Genomic DNA, 21,609 nt, shown 5'->3' on the forward strand with positions numbered 1-21,609 from the left:
AAGTTATGAAAGATGTCTGGAGTCAAGGAATTTGGTGATATTAAATGATGTGTGTGTGTGTGCGTGTGTGTGTGTGTGTGTGTGTGTGTGTTACTAATGATAGATTTTAAGTTAAGAATTTATATGATCAGATTTGCAAAGTTAGTTAACTTCAATTTAATTTCTACTAAACTTTGTATAGTAAAGACATTGCATATTATACAGATACCCTGAAAAACTACTGGGCAAAAAATACAACTTGGCAGTAACTAATTTCCAACTATTCTCTGATTCTACTGGGGAAAAATAATAGACCAGGCATAAAATTTAGATAATGCTCAAGGCGCCTTTACCTTACTCGCCTCTCAATAAAAGTCATGTTTGAAAACATGGTGCCAACAGGCTGGCATGAGTTTTGATTGTCCTGACAGCTTCTCCTGTCTTTCACTGCAGGGGAGGCGGCCCCACCCTCTGCCTTATCTGGGAGGAGTGCGCCCTAACATTTCTCTTAGGTGGCAGTAGTTGGCTTTCTTTGGAAAGGTATTGTGGGTATGCTGCACTCACTGTATCCACAAAGAACAACCTCTCTGTTTCTATGAAAAGTCATAGAGGACATTATCAAAAAAAGGGGGGGGGCGGGGTTCTTTCTGACTTATGTTGGGCTTTTACAGAGACTAGTTCCAGAAGCTTGTAAATTGGCCAGAATACAAGTCAAATAATATTTTCACTGCCATCTACTGTCCAAAATAGGCACTGCAATTTCCCCATTATTTTTTTGAGTGTTCAGTTCAAGACTGCTCAATGTATTTTTGCCTTTTTATTGGAAACTTGGAAAAGATAAAGAAATGGGGGAAAGTTGTTTATATTAATAATAAATGTACAAATAATTTAATTTTTACAATGGCTTTATAGTCTTTAAACTACAGCTTAAAATAATTCATTCACTAAACACTTCAAGTCCTTCTCAAGAATCAGTTATCAGGTTACTCAGGGGAAATACAGAAAGGAACGAGACAGACATATAATTCTGTTCTCACAGAACACACAGTTTAGTAAAGGAGGGAAGGGAAGGGAAGGGAAACAGACAAATGCTCCAGCAGAGTATAGCGTCAGGGTAAAATCCTAGAGTAAAGGAAGGCGTGGCGCTTTAAGAGAATTTAATTCTATGGGGCAGGGGCAAGCCTGCCAGTGAGGCTTGCTGGGTCAGCTGGGCCACGTACAGCATTGAGAGAAAGCCATTTAGACTTTATTATATCACGAGTGGAGGAGCTGGAAGATCCAAGCTGCCTTTAAATAATAAAACCAACTGACGTTTCTTGAGACCTTATTATTGTACGTGCTGGTCACTTATGACATAAGGTAAAATCTTTACATTTATGACCTTATTTAATACTTACAGTAATTTCATAAAGTAGGCACCTTTATTCCTCCCGTTTTATCTGTGAACAAACTGAACCTTAGAGAGATCAAGCAAACTGCCCATTGGCATTCAATTGGTAAGTGATGGGGATTCCGCAGCTCTCATGCAAAGCTCCAGAAAAAGTATGAAGGTAGTTCTCATAGACTGACTTGGGTCACATGTCCATTCCTGAACCAATCCGTGGGGCCAACGGGACAGAATGATTGGACAGATCTTAGTCACTTGGCCACTTCTGGAGGTGGAGTTGGTGGCAGCCCCTACTGGGGAGTCATAAGAGCTGATATTACTGGTGGGATTGTTCTCCAAAGGAAATTCAAACTTCTATTCCAGAATGAGGGTAAATGGATTCTGGAGAGGCAAAAATGGAAGATGACCATTATCCCTCCTGAATTTTATTTTTAAATAAATACTTGTAGTTATTGACTACTTACAACCAAAATTTTACCAAACATTTTAGCAAATAGAAAACTTGAGTTATGCAAGATCTATTGACATTGTTACAAAATTGAAGCATAAAAATCAGGCCAGAAGAGTAAAAGCAGTAACCGTAGTAAACTAACTCATGAGCAGTCAAGAGTACTTTTGAGGTCATTTCATCTATTCCAGCAGGTTTCACTTTTGAATATTAAACAAGCAGTGAATGAACTTTGGTGCTTGCTTCTTATTACAAATGTTGAAAAAGTGCCTTGAGAATTTTCGTGGCTTTCATCAGGTCTCACGCGTAGGTAGTAGCTTTTCCTGGACATTACCCTGGAGGTTTTTCAGGGGAAAATTTCCTAACTGGTGGCTCCCTAATTCCTTGGAGTTTTCAACCTGGTACTTTCATGTTTTGATTTTTTTTAAGTACTCCACTGGCAAATTAACTATATAAAACATTACCTTTTTAAGAGAACTGTTGGGGACTCAGAGCTTATAAATCAACAGTTCTCAAACTCTTTAGTCTTAGGACCTCCTATGTTCTTAAAAATTATTGAGAACCCCAAACAGCTTTCCTTTATGTTGGTTAAGAATAACAACATTTATCATATTATAAATTAAAATTGAGAATTAAAAATTATTCATTAAAAATAAAACCATTGTGTATTAATATAAATAACATCTTTTACAAAAAATAACTGTATTTTCCAAAACTGTAAGAAATGGTGAGCTGATTGACATTGTTTTACATTTTTGTACATATAATGTCTGAGTCAGTGGAACATGGGTTCTCATATCTACTTTGGATTTGATCTATTGTGATATGTTGCTTTAGTTAAAATATATGGAGGAGAACTGGCCTCATACATATATGTAGTTGAAAAAAAGAAATATTTGAATAGCCTTGTGCTATAGTTGTAAATATTCTTCTTTAATATCCTCCAAAAGTCAACAAATAGCAGTTTTGTAAAAGTTAGTTACATATCAATAAACTCATAATGCTCTGTTACATTAAATCCAGCAGTCTATCTTGAACTTTAAATGGATCTTTTACCCATACATGATTTATAACATCATGTTTTTAGAAAACATTGGTTCACTAAGTCATGCAAATCTTCCATATGTTGACATGTTTTTTATAAAAACCAATACAGTGCACTCCTTAATATCACCACTGGTCTCATAAGAAAAGTCCTTTAAGTATAAGTCTTAGGATACAGTCAAGCTCACAATGGTGGATGCAAGTTTTTTCAAAATTTTAATTTTTGCTTGAAAGCTCAAATTTATGGTTGTCAACAAATATGTATTGTCAGATCTCTTTCTTAAAGCACTAGGCTCACATCATTCATTTCTTTCAGAAAAAAAAAAAATGGTTCTCATTAAAAGCCAGAGCTTCAAGTTCCTTCCCCTGACCCACTGTCACAAGGGTCCCTGCACTCATCGCTTCTGCAGACATGAGACCCCTGCTTCCCAGAGCGGCTCTGGGAATATTTGTGGGTGGAAGGTGAATGAATGGTTGACCTGCCCAATGAGGGATTCAGGCACAGCCCCTTCCGGGACCACAAGGCAAGAACAGCCTCCCGACTATGCGGTCTCCCTCATTAGATCTCATGCCCACAGCAATGCTCAGGTTTCTCCTTTGTAAACCGGGAGCATTTATAGCTAGCTCTGTGATTACAAGGAGTGTCGTTGAGATTCGAGATGATTTAAGTGTAGCTCCAAGCGAAGCTGGAATATACCTGGAACTCCAGACTAACACTTAAGATAAAAGTTTGTAATTAAAACGGAGATTTTGAATTTAATAAAAAGTCTTCTTTTCCTCTCCTTTATCAAATATCTTCAAGTATATCTGAAAACCAACATTCACTGTTTACTCTAAATTCTGTTTCTTGAATAAAGTGATCTATGTCCATCCCCAAATTCTAATCTTCAAAGTATCTTATCAGAGGCCTGGGCGGCTCATTTGGGCTCCTTAAACGGAGGAAGAGCTTGAGCAATGCTTTTAATTCTGAAAAATACTATTATTATGAAAGAGCGCAAAAGTCTTAGAGGATGGTTATAAAATTTAAAACAAATCGAGATAAGTGAAAAGTTACATTGAAAACCTAAGGAAAGTAGTCAGCACAAGCGCAATGATATAGAGTTAAAAATAAGAAAAAGAAAGAAGGAGGAGAAAGAAAAGAAGAAAGAGAGGGAGGGAAGAGGAGTAAAATTTGGAGAGGGTGAAAAAGACTTTTAGGAGTTAGGAGCCCTACTACGGACCGGAGATGAAAATAAAGCACCAGAAATTGTGACGTCACTTACTTTTTCCCCTAATGGGGTGGTGGTGTTCCAGTAATCACCCTGTAGGAATTAACCAACGTTGGGGAAACATATGCAAGGGAATAAGGCCTTAGACTTCCGTGATTTGTTCTTCATTGCCAGGAGCTCATCTTCAAATAAAGCCCCTGTTTTAGGGTCATCTTCTAGGACACTGTTAGATCACCCGCCAGTGACCAGCAGATGTCGGAACTGTTTGGTGCATTGAAAGGGCCCCCAGCCAGATAAGGCAGGAGCCTGCGAGCCATGTCATCACGGCCGACTTTGCTCCGCTAACGGTTGGTCCTTCTTTGTCCCTTGTCCGCAGAACCGAAAGTAAGCTGCAAGCTGGGCCGGTCTGCGTCCACGTCCGGGGTGCCCCCTCCGTCCGTTACGCCTCTCAGGCAAGCCAGTGACCTGCAGCAGAGCCAGGTACCATCAACGTTAGCCAATCGTGATTGACTTCGTGTGATGCAACATGCCAAACGCTTCCACCTGTCTGTCCTGTGTCGCTGTTAGACGACGTCTGCATTGCTTTCCTTTTTCTCTGTGTGGATGGGAGGGGGGAGGAGAGCGGCAGTCTGTGTTCTCATCCAAAAAGGGGGGTCCTTCTCCCCCGGAACTGGGTGAGGCTTTCTTTGCTGTTACCAAACCGTTCGTGTCTCTGGTTTCCATCCTCCTGTAACGTAAATGTAGTAAACCTGTACTATATGTATTGGCTGAGCGGTTATTTTCAAAAATTCTTTCTCTCTTCTATGTTCTGTGTACTTTTATACTGTCTCTGAAAATTTATCAACATTTGATAAATTTATCTACTTTGTTTTATGTAGATTTCCTTTTAAATGTTTTGTCTATGACACGCAAATCTTGTCAATGAATTTGTACATATCTTTTAGCTCTTATCCTATTATACTGTAATATCTGTGGCCATTTTACTTTTTTTATTTACCTTGGAGCATGATTATAAGACACTGTGAATATTGATGTCCTTATAAATATTCATATGCCCACTGATTTGGACTGAACGTGGCAGCTCGTCTTCTTTAGGCCATAAAGACAGATTGACGTATGAGATAATCAAGATACTTACCAAAAACTGTAGAATAATAAGGTAATCTTTAAATAAATGGCATTTTCCTCTTATTCCAATAATACCAGAAATGTCCTCAGAAAGGGGATGTAAGTCTTCATGCATGGTAAATGAGATCTCTATGATCACCTGAAGAAAAGAGAAAAAATAAAGGCATAAGCTAAAATGTGATTTAATCCTTCACAGTATAATATGTTGCTCTGATATTCATTTGGGTACATGGTTGTGTGTGGGGGATTTATTAGGGGGAAAAATTACTACATGTTACTATCTGTAACTCATCTCATAGAAGTATAATACTTTGACTTAATTTTTCAACCCTTAATTCTTATTGGTGTGAAACAGGATATTATCATCCTGAAGTGGTAGGTCTCTGCTCCCCAGCTTTAATCTTTGCATTCATAAAACCCTTCTGAAATAGTAAATTATAAAACTAGGGATGAAACCTCCATGAGACCTGTCCATTTATGATGATCAAATTACATATTCACTAATTATTTAAAATGTCAAGCTAATTAAAAAATATAACTAAGCAAAATAATTGCATTTTTTTCTAATGGGAGCAATGGAGTTTTTAGTGTTTTGATCTCACTTAACTGTGCACAGGATTTGGTTTATGAATCAAACACCAGAGATGAGAAGCTTCTGTCAAGAGCATCTCAAGTGTCCTTCAGAATTTCTTGTCTCTTAATTTAAAATGTTAAATGCCTTCGTAACTAAATGCTTCCAGCTCAAACACTTTTGGGGTATAAAAGATGTAGAAACAACAAGACAATAAATTAATAAATAAATAACACAATTATCCTAAGATAAACTGCCATCTTAGTTGATGGAAACTACTGCAAAAATATCACATTTACCAATTTTTTAATGTTTAAAAAGTGAATACAGAAAGGGTAGAATTTTTGCTAACTGGCAGAGGATTGCATTCTACAGTCAATTTTCCAAGGACATGCATCTTGCATAACTCTTGGTGTCATAGAGAGGTTTTGTGTTCTTTGTTATTTTTTCCTAATTATCTTTATAAATAAATTATCTTTGTTTCACCCTGAGCCCCTGTAAATCTCCGTGAAAGCAGGCTCTTGGACTAAAGTTCTATAACAGAAAAAAGATGCAATCATTGTGCCTTTATAATTATCAACCCTTGCTCTTTGCCTGATGGGATGTTCTTCATTCTTCAGAATTATAGCAACATGAGAAAACTCCTTACATTGCTTATACGCTGTTATTTTCTTCTTTGAATGGCAGACATGTTGTCCCATGTTCCTACTGTAGACAGGCTGTAAGGGCTCCGAATTAGCAGGCTGGTCTCTGAGTCTCTCTTCTGTGGCTTGAGAGGGTTGCGCTCTTCACCTGGCCCTGTATCCTGAAGCCAGCATGGTAAACGTGCCTCATAGGAACCTTGCTCTGCATTCCTACGACTTTTCATTGAACTAAGGTGGATCCTCTTCTCACCTCTCACCTAATCCCTTGCTCTTATCTGAGATGTCTCTTTAAATGACTCCCAGGATGATACTGCCCTTTGCTCAGTAACCCAAGGCAATGGCGAAAGATAGCTAAACATGTCGAACCTAAGAGTGAATATTGATACACCAGTCGGAATATGGAAGACCTAGTGTTGTCAAACAAGAAAACAATCACCCTCGTCACTTTTTTAGCAGTTTTTTCAATGCCAGGATTCCCAGTGATTATTATAACTCAGAATGCTTAATAGCAGATTAACAGACTTCTTACTAGTAAATTATTAGGAAACTCTATGATTTATTGAAAACAAAAGCAATCACTGGCCCCTGAACTAATTCTGGCAGTGTTAATCTGCTGAGGAATCTGGCTTTAGGAAGGTGGAGCCATTTCTGCCACATCACGACTGATCACAGAGAAGGAATTGTTTTCTTTCAGCTTTCTCGCATCTAATCTCTTTTCAGTTCAAGTTTTTCACCTATCATCTCATGTCATAATGAGAGCTTGCTAAGAAGGATGGCAGGAGGAATGAGCAGAACCACCTGACCTGGTTCCAGCAGACATGCACAGAGGTGACCAGTAACGACTGACAGTCACTGAGGAGACTAGGAGAATGATGATTGTCCTTCCCAAAGCCTCTAGAGCAGTGGCTCTCAACCTTCCTAATGCTGTGACCCTTTAATACAGTTCCTCATGTTGTGGTGACCCCCCCAACCATAACTAAAGCATAGTGATTAATCACAAAAACAATATGTAATATATATGCATTTTCCAATGATCTTAGGCGACCCCTGTGAAAGGGTTGTTCAACCCCCAAAGGGGTCGCGACCCACAGGTTGAGAACCACTGCTCTAGAGACAGTAGTTGCTGACTGACCCACACAGGGGTCCGGGGTCCCTAGTGCATCTGCCTTAGCTTCAGGTCACTACTGCAGGCACAAGATTTGTAGAAATCTATAATCTCATCTTAGTGAAACTTCATAATCTGTAAAAGAAATAAAAAATTCAGGAAAGAGGACAAGTTCTAAAGCATTTATAGATTGCTCCTCAAATCATAATACTCTCTATCTAAAACTCAGAGAAGTGGAAAACACATTTGTTCTTTATTAGTTTACTCCTGAGTAAATGAAGGAGACATGGGCCATTGAGGAAAGGTGGCATTTCCTTGGAATTATATTGCAACACAGCTGCCTAGCTGGGCATTTGTCATAATGCCTGAAAAAAATTTTCTCACACAACCTGATTTTGTCCCTTTCCTTAGTTCTTAGTATCTCTACAACAGTGGGATGTTTTGATTTATCCCACGGGATCAGGTATACTCTGCCTTAAAATTTTGAGAAGGCTCTGAAGACCACGGCTCTTTCTCAGGGCCCGTGTGAGTTCTGGGCTTCCACTTAACTTTCCAGAAAGTCAGGGCATTTGCACATAAAACTTGTAGGAGCCTGGAGAGCATGAGGAAGACCGAAGACAAAGAGAGACAGTATATTAACACAAATACTGAAAGACATAGACAGGAATTCTAATTTCATCTCTCCAATGTTTGCCCACACCTCTGAATAATGTAGCCTTACGGAATGTGTTCTTACCTAATTTCACATTCAATGCATGGGATCAAGTAGAGACACAGAACCAATTATTAAGAACAGAGAAGCTTCTGCCCCGGCGGGGTGGCTTGGTTGGTAGGAACATTGTCGCATACGCCAAAGGTTTGAGGAGTCAATCCCCAGTGAGAGCACGTACCCCACCCAACAAGGGTGCATATGGGAGGCAACTGATTGATGTTTCTCCCTCTCTCTCTTTCTCTCCCCACCTGCTCCCTTCCTCTGCCTCTAGAATCAATAAAAATATATTCTTGGGTGAGGATTTTAAAAGAGAACATAGAAACTTCACATGTAAGTTCTCTTTAGCAGTCCCATGCTCCTGTTATTATAGATATGACTTGTTTTGCTAAGATTATGCACGCCATAGTCCAGCTCTAAACTTAGCAGACCTGGAGCACAGGCAACACAAGGTTTCATCTGATCAGTTGTATATATGTTACTGGATGTTTCCACGAGGAACTTAAGGTTTGGTGATGGAGGGAGAAAGCAGTGCCAAGAAGAGAAGAGAGCAGGATATAATGTATTCAAGAGGTCCCTCTTCTACCATCCCTTGTTCAAGTGCTCTGCAAATATTACAGTTGTTGTGGAGCCTCTGTGACGTTCCAGGTCCTCCTCTCAGGCCTAAAGTGAGAGAATGGTCTGCAAGGCATTTGTCACTTTACTCAACTGACTTGATCATATGCTCAGGGTTATAGCAGATCATGGAAATCGGGGGTAAAAGCAGAAACAGAACACACAGCCAATCAGCAGAAGCTGAACTCACTTTCTTAACATAGAGTTTCTCAACACACAGGCTATGCAATGGACTTTCAAGTGACTTCCATTGTTTTCATTCTGCATAGAAGTTAACCTGACAAGTCTTTGCAAGGATGAAAAACCCCAACTGGGTGATGTGCAAAACGTCGCAAAGTTTACAATGTAATGTCAGTAATATGGCAGAGAAGGGTTTATCTGAACTACCTTCAAGTTGTAAAATAAAGTGGTATGTTCACAAAGATGATATTACAAAGAAACTATAGTTATTTGTATAGGAATGGTATTTACCAAAGAAATTAGGTCTAGCCCTCCCTGTGTAATAAGGAATAAATTCATGTTACAAATGGGTTGGTTATATTCACTTATTATAACGTATGATGGCAGAGTTGCATTAAAATAATGCAGGTGCCAAACCAGCCAACCATCCAACCAACGAAAAGCACCCCCTTATGCGAGCTCTGAACAGTCCTGTACAGTTGGTTTTTAAAATTGTGAGACTTTAGTACTTTGTGGAGCTTTCTATAATTAGTGGCACATTAAAAGAAGAAATAAGGTTTTGTTATTAGCTTTAAATAGCAGCTAAACCCAGTAATATGGATGAGGAGATGTGGGCATTATTTGATGTGTGCTTGCATGCCAAGAATTCAGAAACTCAGATGACTTTTCAGAACCGACTACAGCATGGGCTGAGGAATTCTGACATATTATTTGGGCATTGTGTGTTTGTTAACTTTTATAGACTTCAAGTGGTAGAATAGTTGTATTACCTTTTAAAGACCAGTAGCCTCGTGACTAGTCTCTCAATAATTCCAATACTGAGTAGAATGAAATTAAGCAAACCATCCCTTTTCCCTCATTGCCACCCCCCCCCCAAAGAACCTTGCCATTTTTTCCTTAGAAGTAGGAAGTCGTCGGCAGTCGTCCGTCTCGAGAGACGATGGTGTAGCTTCTTAAGAGTCTATCTGCACCGCCGAGAATGGCTGTGCAGTCCGACTCGGGAGTGACACGGTATCTCTCTCCTCCCGTGCTGAATCGACATCTTGCGATGACGCTGGAGTGTCCTCTCCAGTGAAGCTGAAGCTACAGAGCCTGGGCAGGGTGATATGGAGGGTCTGCTGTTGCCCATGCAGCAGACCCCCCCTCTCTTCGCAGCTGAAGGGTCCAAGGGAAAGACGGAGTCAATACAGCTTGGCTTCAGGTGCGCCGCAGGAGTTGCCGGTGTTGACTACAACGTCGAACCGCCTTAGGGACTCCGGCTCCGGATTTTCTGTCGGGGTTTACTCCCTTAGCCTTTCCCCTGAAGAGGTATGCCGCAAGGCAGCGGAGGTTTTTTGGAGTCAGAGTTTTCCTTCTCTGATGTAGGAAGTAGAGCGTAATAAACAAGAGGATGTTTTCTAAGAAGTCTTAAGCCAGTTGACAAATAGGAGTGGAGATGGGGACAAACAGACCGTGTGGGTGTGCTGCCTCTGTCTTTGCTGCCATCTCCAAACCTGAACTTGTCCCTTTCCTCAGCATCTGAGTTGTCAGCTAACCCGCCAGGGCCATAGGTGAAGGTGTGCAGTGGCTTAAGTGTAGACTCCAGCGCCTGTTAACACGTGGAAGGGATACAAGTTTCTTTAGGGTCCTTCAATGAAGTCTGCGTGATGAAAACCACGTGCCAGGACCTGCTGAGGGCTCCCCCACCTCATCGGAGGTGTGCTCCACTGTCCTGTCCTGCCCCGTGGGCACAGGTATCATCCCACACCACAACTGAGGACTCCAAAGGGACCTTACGCACCTTGTCCACGCTCTGTGCCTACTGAATACCAAAGTCTGCCATCTTAACTACTCAGCTCAATAACACGTGAGATTCAGAGGAAGTAACGCTTCTATCAGAATCCTGGCTCCACCGGCTATTAGCTGTGTGACCCTGCATACATTCTTCAACTTTTTTTTTTGAATAAGATTCTTTTTTAAGTATATTTTATTGATTATGCTATTACAGTTGCCCCGATATTTTTCCGCTTTTCCCCTCCCTGACCAGTACCCCTCTTCCCTCCAGCAATCTCCCCTTAGTTCATTTCCATGGGTCATGCATATAAGTTCTTTGACTTCACCCTTTCCTATACTATTCTTAACTCCCCCCTGCCTATTTTGAACCAATTGTTTATGCTTTTTAATCCCTGTACCATATCCCCATTTCTCCCCCTCCCCCCTCACAGCTGATAACCCTCCAAATGACCCCCATACCTATGATTCTGTTCCTATTCTGGTTTGCTTAGTTGGGTTTCGTTTTTATTTTTTAGATTCAGTTGTTGATAGTTGTGAGTTTGTTATCATTTTAGCGTTTATAGTTTTAATCTTCTTTTTCTTAAGTAAGTCCCTTTGACATTTCATATAATGATGGCTTAGTGATAATGAACTCCTTTAGCTTTACCTTATCTGGAAAGCACTTCACCTGCCCTTCCATTCCAAATGATAGCCTTGCTGGATAGAGTAATCCTGGTTGCAGGTTGCCTTTCATCACATTGAATACTGCTTGCCAGTCCCTTCCTGCCTGCAAAGTGTCCTCTGAGAAATCAGCTGATATTCCTATAGGCACCCCCCTGTAGGCAACTCTCCGCCTCTTTCTTGCTGCCCCCAGGACTCTCTTTTTCTTTCACATTTGGCATCTCAATCATGATGAGTCCTGGTGTGGTCCCCTCTGGGTCCAGCTCACCTGGGACCCTCCGTGTTTCCTGGACCTGTATGTCCATCTCCTTCACAAAATTTGTGAAGTTTTTCTCATTTTTTTCAATTCTTGCCTCCTCATTCCGCACTGGTTGACTATTTTTATCTTCTTTATGTTCCAAATCATTTATTTGAACCCCGGTTTCCTTCCCTTCACCATTGGTTTTGTGTGGATTTTTCTTCGTTTCATTTAGCATAGCCTTCACTTCTTCTCTTATGCATTTGCCATACTCAAGCATCTCTGTCAAGCCTGTGAGCATCTTTATCACCAGTGTTTTGAATTCTGCATCTGTTAGGTTGTCTATCTCCTCATCTGTTCAGTTGGCTATCTCCTCGTCACTTAATTCTCCCACTGGAACCTTGATTCATTTTCCCTTTTGGGCCATACTTCTCTGTCTCCTCATTCTGACAGGCTCCTGTGTTTGTTTTCCTCTGTGTCCCAGGTAGAGCTGTTGCTCCTGTTATGTTGTAAGGCGCAGAGCCTTAGGGATTCATCAGTACAGGGTGACATGTTTCACCACGTTGTGGCGCTGTATGTGGGGTAAAGGTGTCCGAGAGGGAACAATGCCACCTGCCCAGCACTCACCCTTTTCCAGGCACCTCTCCCACTTCTGTATGGAACTAGCACCTCTCTAGCTGTTGCGCTTGCCATCGTTCCCAGAGTGGGTGGGTCTGCAGACATTTCAGGACCATGGAGGCCCTTTAAATAAGCAGACTCTGCTGAGAGACTGACAGTTTCTGCCTCCACCCCAACCCCCACTGGTCTGCACAGTCAAAGGCAATGAGGCTTGACTTTTCCCAGTGCTGGGCCCGTGAGCTGCTAGGTCTGGTGAGGAGCTGGGAACGCTCCCCAGGTGTCCCTCCTGACTTTAAAACGTGTGACTGCACTTTCTGCTGGCCTGCTGCTGCCACCGCCACTGCCACTGCCACCACACTGCATCCTCTCCTCCCAGGCTCCGCCCCTCCTACCTGTCTGGATAAATATTTCTTCTTTATATCTTTGTTTGCTGGACTTCCATACAGTTTTATTTTCTCAAACTTCTGGTTGTTTCTAGTTTTGAGGTAATTGTATTTCTTCTTAGTTGTGGAGGGAGACACAGCGTGTCTGTCTACACCTCCACCTTGGCCAGAAGTCCTTTTTCAATTTTTCAAAGTCTGCTTTTCTATCTGTCAAATGAGGCAGCACTATCTGCCTTCCATTGTTGTTGTTGAGGATTAGACACATGTGTACATAAAGTCCTAGGTAGGCATTACCTGCTAGAAAAATAATACTTCTTTCTCCTTTCCCTTCTCACTTTCCCTTCTTCCAAAAATTCAACTTTTTCTGCTTGGAAAAATCCTAAATGAGGGAGTCCTTCTGCTCAATGATATTCCCAAAGGGGTGGGCATAGAGCGTTGGTTCCACCCATGCAGTATCACTGACCTTGTGTGGAAATTACTAGCTTGTGGTAATAATACCAAGACAGATTTTTAGTCTGTTTTATTAGTGACTTTAAAATTCTCTAGATAGTGCATGTTCTTATTGCCATCGTTTGAGACAGAACAGTTTCTCCTACCCCCTCCTTGGTACACTTGATATTATTACTTTATTATTTCTTCTCCAAATAGAAAAGTAGACACCCAGTTATTTACTGTATAACAGGGAGTCTAGCTGGCATTTCTTCTTAGCTTGTAGATCTCGCGTGATTTTGAAGCAAAGTGAGCAAAAATGAACTAAGGGTGCCTTTTCAGAAATGCCTCCTGCTCTCTAACACAACTTCCTCTCCTATTTGAGTTCAAGTATGAATAGGTGTGATGAGAATGTCAAGGCTGCGTAAGAAGCTGTTATCTGCCAGGGCCAGGAGAGAAGATGCTGAGACACAGGATAAGTTTGTGGACAAGGTCAGCATTTACCGAGAGCATCCACAGACCACTGTTTTAAATGCCTCAATTTCTGATATGCATATGTATTTACCCAGAAGCGTGTTCAGTATAATTTTATATCCTATTGCATTGGTTTAACTTTTTTATATTTGTTTTTCATTTTTAATTATCCTTTGAATGACGAAAACATCGAGGACAATGTTTTGTAAACATGAGGCCTGAATTTTAACAACATTCAGTCTTGCCAAGTGAGTGTTGTGTGCATATATGGCTATCGGCTGGTACTACTTTGTATTTCTTAAGCAAAGTCAGGATCAATGGAATATATATTTTAAAAAATCTTTTAGGCCTTCACTTGTTTCTCGGCAAGTGCCAGAGATGGTCTAGTTTACTAAACTGACAATAATGCTGTTGTATTGGGAAGGGAGGCTGGAGATTTTAACTTCACTTACAGTGTATTCTTTGTGGTTTCAAGCAGATCTTTAAAGTTTTCAACTCCATGTCAGTTTTTATCAACAATTAGAAAACGGAGACTCTGGGGGGTTGTTGAAAATGTTTAGCTGCTAGATTTATTCCAAATATCAGTATAGTTGAGAGTGAAGCTTTGGCTCAAAGTCTAGAGGTCAAGTTACCAGTTCATCGCTGTAGATCTTGCTTGACGTGTACACAGATAGCTGTTAAAGATTGGTAATTCCATCTGAGAGCTAAATGAGACGGTCGTGTTCGGCTGCCAGTTATTAGCAGAAGTCCACATCCTAGAGACCTTCCCCATCAGAGGCTGTAACTATCGAAACCAACGTCAGCCTATGATGGCCGGCCTAGCTCGAGGCAAGTAGCGTAACTTTCGGTGGACACATATCGCCACCTAGTGTCTGAAGTGCGCTTTGCAACCTGTACGTGAGCTTTAAAAATAACCGCATCTAATAAAATTGCTTTATGACAGAAAAGATAGGTTGCCTGGAAGAATAGACATAATGTTGATAGAAACCCATGACGAATGTTTTTGGTGATATTTGTTTTGGATTTTTTCATTACTTTATTCCTGCAGTGTTAGGTTGTCTAACTTGTGAATATACCTTTCTATAATTCCGGGAGGGGGCGGGGAATAACAATTCATAGCCCGTGATCTCTGAGAGTTTTGCATTATTTCTGATTAGATGCAACGGTTTCCATTAGGATTTATGACATCTTCTGTGCCTGGGGATTCCTTACATCCAACGTGAACCTCCAGGAAGGGAGATCGCTATCCTGATTTTGCAGACTGAATAGAAAACTAACAGAGAAAGCCTGACTGGCTGATGGAAAAATTCCTTCTTGATGGCTTGTGTTTGCTTTTTAACATGTTTGCAACATATCACTTGAGGTTCTTTCCTGAAAAGAGCTGTCTTCCTCACTAGAGGGTAAATTTTTACCCCAACTTAAGTTACACGTAAATTAGGAAGAAATGCTTACAACGGCATTAGTATTGGCTCAGAGTTGTATTACACTCACCTCAGAGTAAAAACTACACCCTCGCTGTGAGTGCCTTGCACAGGAAGTCCCGGGACCCCTAGTTTCTCCGCCCAGGTCACTTGCTGGGCACATCACTGTCTTTACTCTGTGCTGCAAATGAACATTATCCTTCCCGAAGGGCTTTTGTGGAGTGCTTATTAGTGAGGCGTAAGTAGGTTTACAGTTCTCTGCATGGAAAATAATTCAATAAATAATCATACAAGAATAGATTCCGTATTTCACACACTCAGATCTGTAGACCTACTTTTGCCAGACCCTGTACATGCTTGATGGCACACAGTTTATAATGTTACATTATCTAATGCTATTTTCACAGCCTACATATGAAGTAGGTAACATTTCCGCTGTTTCACTGATGAGGAAATTGACATCATTACATTTTTCCTTGTCTAATAGCTAATAAGTGGCTACATGGACGTGAGGTGTAAGCCCAGGTGGCTCTATCTACTGAAACATGATTTTCTAGCAGAGTAGCTGCCTCTCTTCATTTGCTTTCTTTATAAAACTCACCTCCCTTTGCTTTCATTCATCCGTGTATTTTATTATCCTTTGATTTTGCAGGTCTTGCATTTTGTCTCTTCTAGAGTAAAAGCTCCATAGCAGAGGGTCAGATCCCGCTAAGGCTTCACCTGAACCCGGCCCCACCTAAGGTCTGCGTTTCGGAGGGGCAGATGGGGCTGGGGATGTAGCTCCTGGAGGGAAGACGGATGCCACTCGTTGGTTGCATCCTTCCCTTATGGACCGTGGACTAGTGTTGTGAGAAGTCAGCCAAGCGTGTGTGCAGGCACGCGCATGTGTCCACATGTAGGAACGCAAGCATTTGAGCACACCTAACTTTCTGTTGTCGGTAGATATCAGGCTCTTTCATGGAATCACGAGGAGAGCACTTCAAGGACGCACGCATGGGAGACTGTGATGTGGCAAGATGGCTTATTAGTGTGGAAGTTTGCCCCAGTGTCTTCTGTCTGTCCCACCAGGGAAAAAGTCCAACTGTGTCTTCAGCAAGGCTGAAACAAAAGCCAGTGTTTATAGAGTTTTTGCTTCACATCCATGCTTAGTATTTTGGAAGCGCACGCCATCAGCTGCGGGCCCAGTAGCTGCTAGACTCACCTGGTCACGTGCTCCCAGCTGCTAGACTCACATGGTCACGTGCTCCCAGCTGCTAGACTCACCTGGTCACGTGCGCCCAGCTGCTAGACTCACCTGGTCACGTGCTCCCAGCTGCTAGACTCACCTGGTCACGTGCGCCCAGCTGCTAGACTCACCTGGTCACGTGCTCCCAGCTGCTAGACTCACCTGGTCACGTGCTCCCAGCTGCTAGACTCACCTGGTCACGTGCGCCCAGCTGCTAGACTCACCTGGTCACGTGCGCCTAGCTGCTAGACTCACCTGGTCACGTGCTCCCAGCTGCTAGACTCACCTGGTCACGTGCTCCCAGCTGCTAGACTCACCTGGTCACGTGCTCCCAGCTGCTAGACTCACATGGCCACGTGCTCCCAGCTGAGAGCATGAACAAACAGGGCGAGTGTGTACTGCGTAGCAAAAGAGAGAGAGACTGTGCAAATACGAAGGGTGAGCATGGGTTCCCGGGGGTGGGGTAGGGAGAGAGGGAAACTGAGATTCTCTGTTCTCCTGGGATTATATTCAGCACCTTTTTCAAAATGACCAATCAGCCTCCCAGGTTTCTGTGAGCTCTTTGATGGGTCCATTTCCCATCCAATCCTTCTTCCTCAGGCTAGACTGACAGGCCTCTTTGGTAGTCATCCCCCGCTGTGCCTCCCAACAATTTGGTACCTGGGCAGGAAAGGGAGGGGTGTTAATCCCCTTGGTGGAGAGAGCTATATGATCCCCTGGGGTGTGAGGCTGCAGCTTCCTGGTGAAGCAAACAGGCGCACGCTCCCAGTTTATTAAATTTAATGTCTCATTCCCTTTGCTTCCCTTTTTATTTTTAACCTACCGACAGTAATATTTTCATGTTCTGAAAAGAACGTAAATCCCTCACACATATGTACATGTTAATACCAGCTTCTGTAGTACTGGTGCAGATTTAACCAAGAACATACACAAGGCAAATAAGGTATTCACCAAGACTTACCTGGCTTCTGGGTTTCCAAAGCAATCCTATCAACAGATACTCTCAAAGGAAAATAACCATACTGTCGCTTCAAAGCCTTTGTTTTCTAAAGGAAATGTTGCACTAGGACAAGTTAATGATCCCTGGTTGTCGGCTCTTTTGACAGGGATGGCATTTGGGATGCTGTGTTTAAGGACCGCCTCCCCAGGAAATGAGGAAGTTATTTGAAGGACCAAAGGGTGTCAAGAGTAATGTTACCTAACCCAGTGAACTTTTTATATCAAAAGGGATAGAGGCTTTTTCTGGAGAAGCCAAAAGAGCCAAAGTCGCTTATTCCTCAGGATACCACCTAGGGAGGCCTCCACTCTGTGCTGTGACTAGTCTGGTACAAACCCACATAATGAACAAGGCCCCCTTAGAGAAGACTTGCATTGGAAGCACTTAGAGCCACCGTCCTTGTCCCCAACCTCCTGGAATTTCCAAGTGTTTTGGTTTCCACATCCGTGTGAAATAAGGGAATGAACATGAAAGCGTGTTTTAAACGGAATGTTGAAATGCTGATTTTGAGCAATTTATTCATTTAACACACAGACTCTTTTTAAAGAATATTTTTTTGAGCTATGGGCTGTGAGGCATTTTGTCTCCCCTCTGAGAGTTCTGATGACTTGGGGGACAGAAGACAAACCAATGACAGAGGAGCAGAAGAGAGAGCAGCTGCAGCCACTCTGCTGCTCATGGGGTGGCTTCTCTCAGATCCAATGTAACTTGAAAGATGGCCACACCGAACATCTCTCGTCCTTGTCCCAAACTCCAGCCCAGAGGCTCAACCCCTATCCTCAGAAGTCCTCCACCCCAGCGGGAGAGAGATCCGTGTTGACGTGTCTATGCAAAGTTCAGTAAATCTACCCATTGCCTGCAGGGTGCAAGGTGAACGGCTTTACTTAGATTTCCAGTCCTGTGTGATCTGGCCCTGGCTTTTCACTTCTTCGGCTCCTACAGAACTACTGCCCCTCCTGTGCATCCTCCTAATCTCTGTGGTACTTTCTCATTTTTAAAGGCTTTGGTGATGTCACTGATATTTGCTTAACACTCACAGCTTCTTGGAATACCCTCCCTAGTCCTGGGGTCTTGAAAATTATTACATACCCATCAAGTCTGGGATTAACACTCCCAAGCAGCACACCCTTCTTTCTATCTTTAGTGGATTTTGTATTTACTCATAGAATGGTAAACAATCTTATTTCGGCATTGAAGGAGAATATTGTCCGAGGGGTGTGATCTTCTGTTTTGTTACCCACAAAAGTGGTCTGAGGAAAGGCTATCTTAGAGACATTCCTTTACTTAGCAGAGTTTTTCATTTGCAGATGTTCATTGGAAACAGCAAAGGGGAGGCTCTTGCATGTTATGCTTTTGTTGAGGTAAGAAACATTCAGATCTGTAGAGAATTTTTATGAGTTGAGTCAAACTGACAATACTTACCAGATAGCAAAATCTCAAGAAACTGATAAAATGCTCCAGAAAGTGGCAGTTTTACACTTTATTTTATCTATTAGAATCAAGGAGTAAGATGTAAGGGAGTTACATGCAATCCATTGGAGATAGATTAGGGGAGGTGGGAAAAAGCAAAACCAAGCCAAGAGGAAATCTCTGGGTTTGGATAAAAGGTAAAATGAATAGACTAGTACTTCTGTTACATTGGTGGATACAGAAGAGTTAACAGTTACCCATTAAGATAATAACAACACCAATGAAAGGCTTTGTGGCTTGAACTCTGGCTCAGTGATTATGCCTCAGGCGTCTGGAGGAAGGAAATTACCTTGACATTCCAAAGGTGTGTTATCAAATACAAAAAGACAAAGAACAAAAAGACTCAGATAAGGGGAATTGACCTTCCTCAAGGAAGCTACCAGCCTAGGACTTCCCTACCCACCATGACTCGATTTTAGTCAGAAATTTTTCTGTTCAGACCATTCTATGTGGCTACTTTAGGCCTCTGAGTTTGTGGGGCCCACCATGCTGGCCTCCCCGGAACTTGTGGCTCTAGTATGTGGCTCTTTTCTCTTATATATTTAAAAACCAAACCCTTTCTTCCCTCTTCCAAGGAGCAATTCTTTTTAACACCAAAGGTGCAACCTATAAATGCATTGGATTGCAGACTTTTTGATGGCTGGTGTGAGTATTGTAGCTAGGAAATCTCTAGCTGTCTTGGTGCATGCTGAATGAATAATTCAATTAATGCCAAAGGTGGAAACAGATAAACATTTCATTGTAAAGTTGTTACAATGATTGGCAGAAGCATTTGGGCTCCTGGCAGGAGGCTCTGTCCTTAGTCATTATGTAGACCCACCTCAAACTAGTTAATTCACAAGTTCTACTGGCCGGTGGGGGATGACAGACACATGTGAAAGAAAATTGACATGCAAATGCCACTGCAAGGTGGAACCCTGTCCTTTTGAGTTTTATTGGAGGCTTTGTTGACTAGGCCTGATTGATTAGGTCTGTGGCCTTGCTGATTAAACTCACTCTCCCTGAGGTCAGGGTGAGCTAGGCTGAAAGTTTCAGCCCTCGAATCCCCTGGTTGGCCCCACTGACAATCAGCCCCCATCCTTAGGCGCTTTCCAAAAGCCACCTCATTAATATAACAAAAGACTTTTATAGCTCTCACTCCAGAAAATGTCTGGGGTTTTAGGAGCTCTGTGCAGGAAATGGAGGCAGAAACCAAATATTTATTGCTTGTTATAAATCACTATATTACTGTCTCTATATGTATATTCGACTGAACTTCATTTAGATTTCTCATTACAAAATTTTGCATAAGGTTATTGCAGCCGGAATCTTCACTCCTCTTTTTTGGGTTTTTTCCCTCCCTTTTTTCTATTGTTTTGCCCCATATTTGCTGAGCAGATTCCCTAAACACACGAGAACTTGCCTCTTGGCTGATTCAGCACCCAATTTGTGTGTTACGCCCACAGAATTTTTAAAACTACTCCTGTAGTCAAATTTAAATGCAAAGCAGACGTTAAGGTTAAAAAAAAAGGTGTGAAAAGTCTCAGTGACAAAGAGCTATTTGCTACTACAGTATATTGTATTAAAAGAATAGTCTACCTCCATGCAATACTGGCATCTCAAAATGAGTCAGGGAACGGGACTGTTTTCCACAACTGCGTAATGAATGAACTGTATGTGAAGATTTGCCACAACTGCCAGCAGAGGGCAGCGTTTCACCTTCCCCCACCTCTTGTCAAAGTAGGGATGGGTAGTAGAGGTCCCAGTCCGGGAGTGACGCGGACTTAGCCCTTGGTGTGGAGTACAACACAGCATGTCTTTTCCTTCCTCCTCTTCCTGTCCATCACCTTTCCCGTGCCCCGTAGGTGCTCCCGGGGGCTTCAGGTGTGTGGCTGGACCTGCGGAAACAAGATTCACGGGAGGGTTATGGCCAGGTGCAAACTTTCCAATACGATTTAAAAACCTTATAGGCCACAGTCCTGCAAACAGCCATCTGGGGTCTGGGCAAAAAGGTAGTATGGATAAAATTAATTTCTGACCATTTTACCTTGTCCTTCTTTTTCCAAAGCCCCCATGCACTAAAGTCACCTACCTTATTCCAAATCATCCTGGCTCTGTGTCCCGTGCCCCTAGTTAGCCCACCGTCTCTTGCGCCCCCAACCAAATACTAACAACTACCGTGTAACTGTCATTATAACCTTGCGAATCGTAATCATTACTAGATGCCTGATGAGAAAACTGAAAAACAAAGGTTAAATGAAGTCTCAAGTTCCCGAAGTTAGAAGTGGTGAATCTGGGCTTGAACCCCTGTCTCTCCCTGCAGTGTTCTTTCTCTGTATACACCAGGTGTGATCCCCTGCTACAAACGCTTATACCATTCATCACCACTAGAGGGGGGAAGAGGACTAGAAATCTTTTGACAGTTACCAAGTTCAATACCGGACAATGGTTACTCATGGAAAAAAAAAAAAAAAAAGCTATTGTGTTCCAACTGGTGCTCCCCCTTTGTTATTTATTAATTTTAGATTAAAATAAAAATAGATGAACTATGCATTGACTGAATACATTATAAAATAAGATTAAGGACAAGTGTAAACACTAACAAACTACAAAATGAGTATATGACCCGTATTTAATTTGTGGGAGGTTTTAGGCAAGAACATGCAGTTAGTTTTTGTTTACAATATATATTATTTATCTGGAAGCATAAAATATAGTACATGTACTTATGGTATTGGTGCTTTCCATGTATCTGTCTTTTTGTTTTTAGAAAAAAGATCAAATGTCATGATGGAATGTGAATTCAGCCTTCCTTATAATGTGTTTTATAATTAAAATTCCCAAATAAGTCTTTGCATATCACATATTTAGCTACTACAAATAAAACATCATTATGTTTAATTCAGCCTATAAAACTCACTCCA

The 21,609-nt window shown here is 41.9% G+C and overlaps 1 protein-coding gene across 1 annotated transcript in view; it reads left to right on the forward strand.

Moving 5' to 3' along the window:
- NYAP2 (neuronal tyrosine-phosphorylated phosphoinositide-3-kinase adaptor 2) overlaps positions 1–21,609 on the forward strand; it is a 212,275-nt gene that overhangs the window by 175,650 nt on the left and 15,016 nt on the right. Inside the window, exon 5 of the mRNA XM_090269185.1 lies at positions 4,443–4,546. Coding sequence (XP_090125311.1) covers positions 4,443–4,546 — 104 coding nt within the window. The remainder of the gene's footprint in view (positions 1–4,442; positions 4,547–21,609) is intronic.

Source organism: Furipterus horrens, unplaced genomic scaffold (assembly GCF_987537825.1).
Source record: "Furipterus horrens unplaced genomic scaffold, mFurHor1.1.pri manual_scaffold_1, whole genome shotgun sequence".
NCBI classification, from domain to species: domain Eukaryota; kingdom Metazoa; phylum Chordata; class Mammalia; order Chiroptera; family Furipteridae; genus Furipterus; species Furipterus horrens.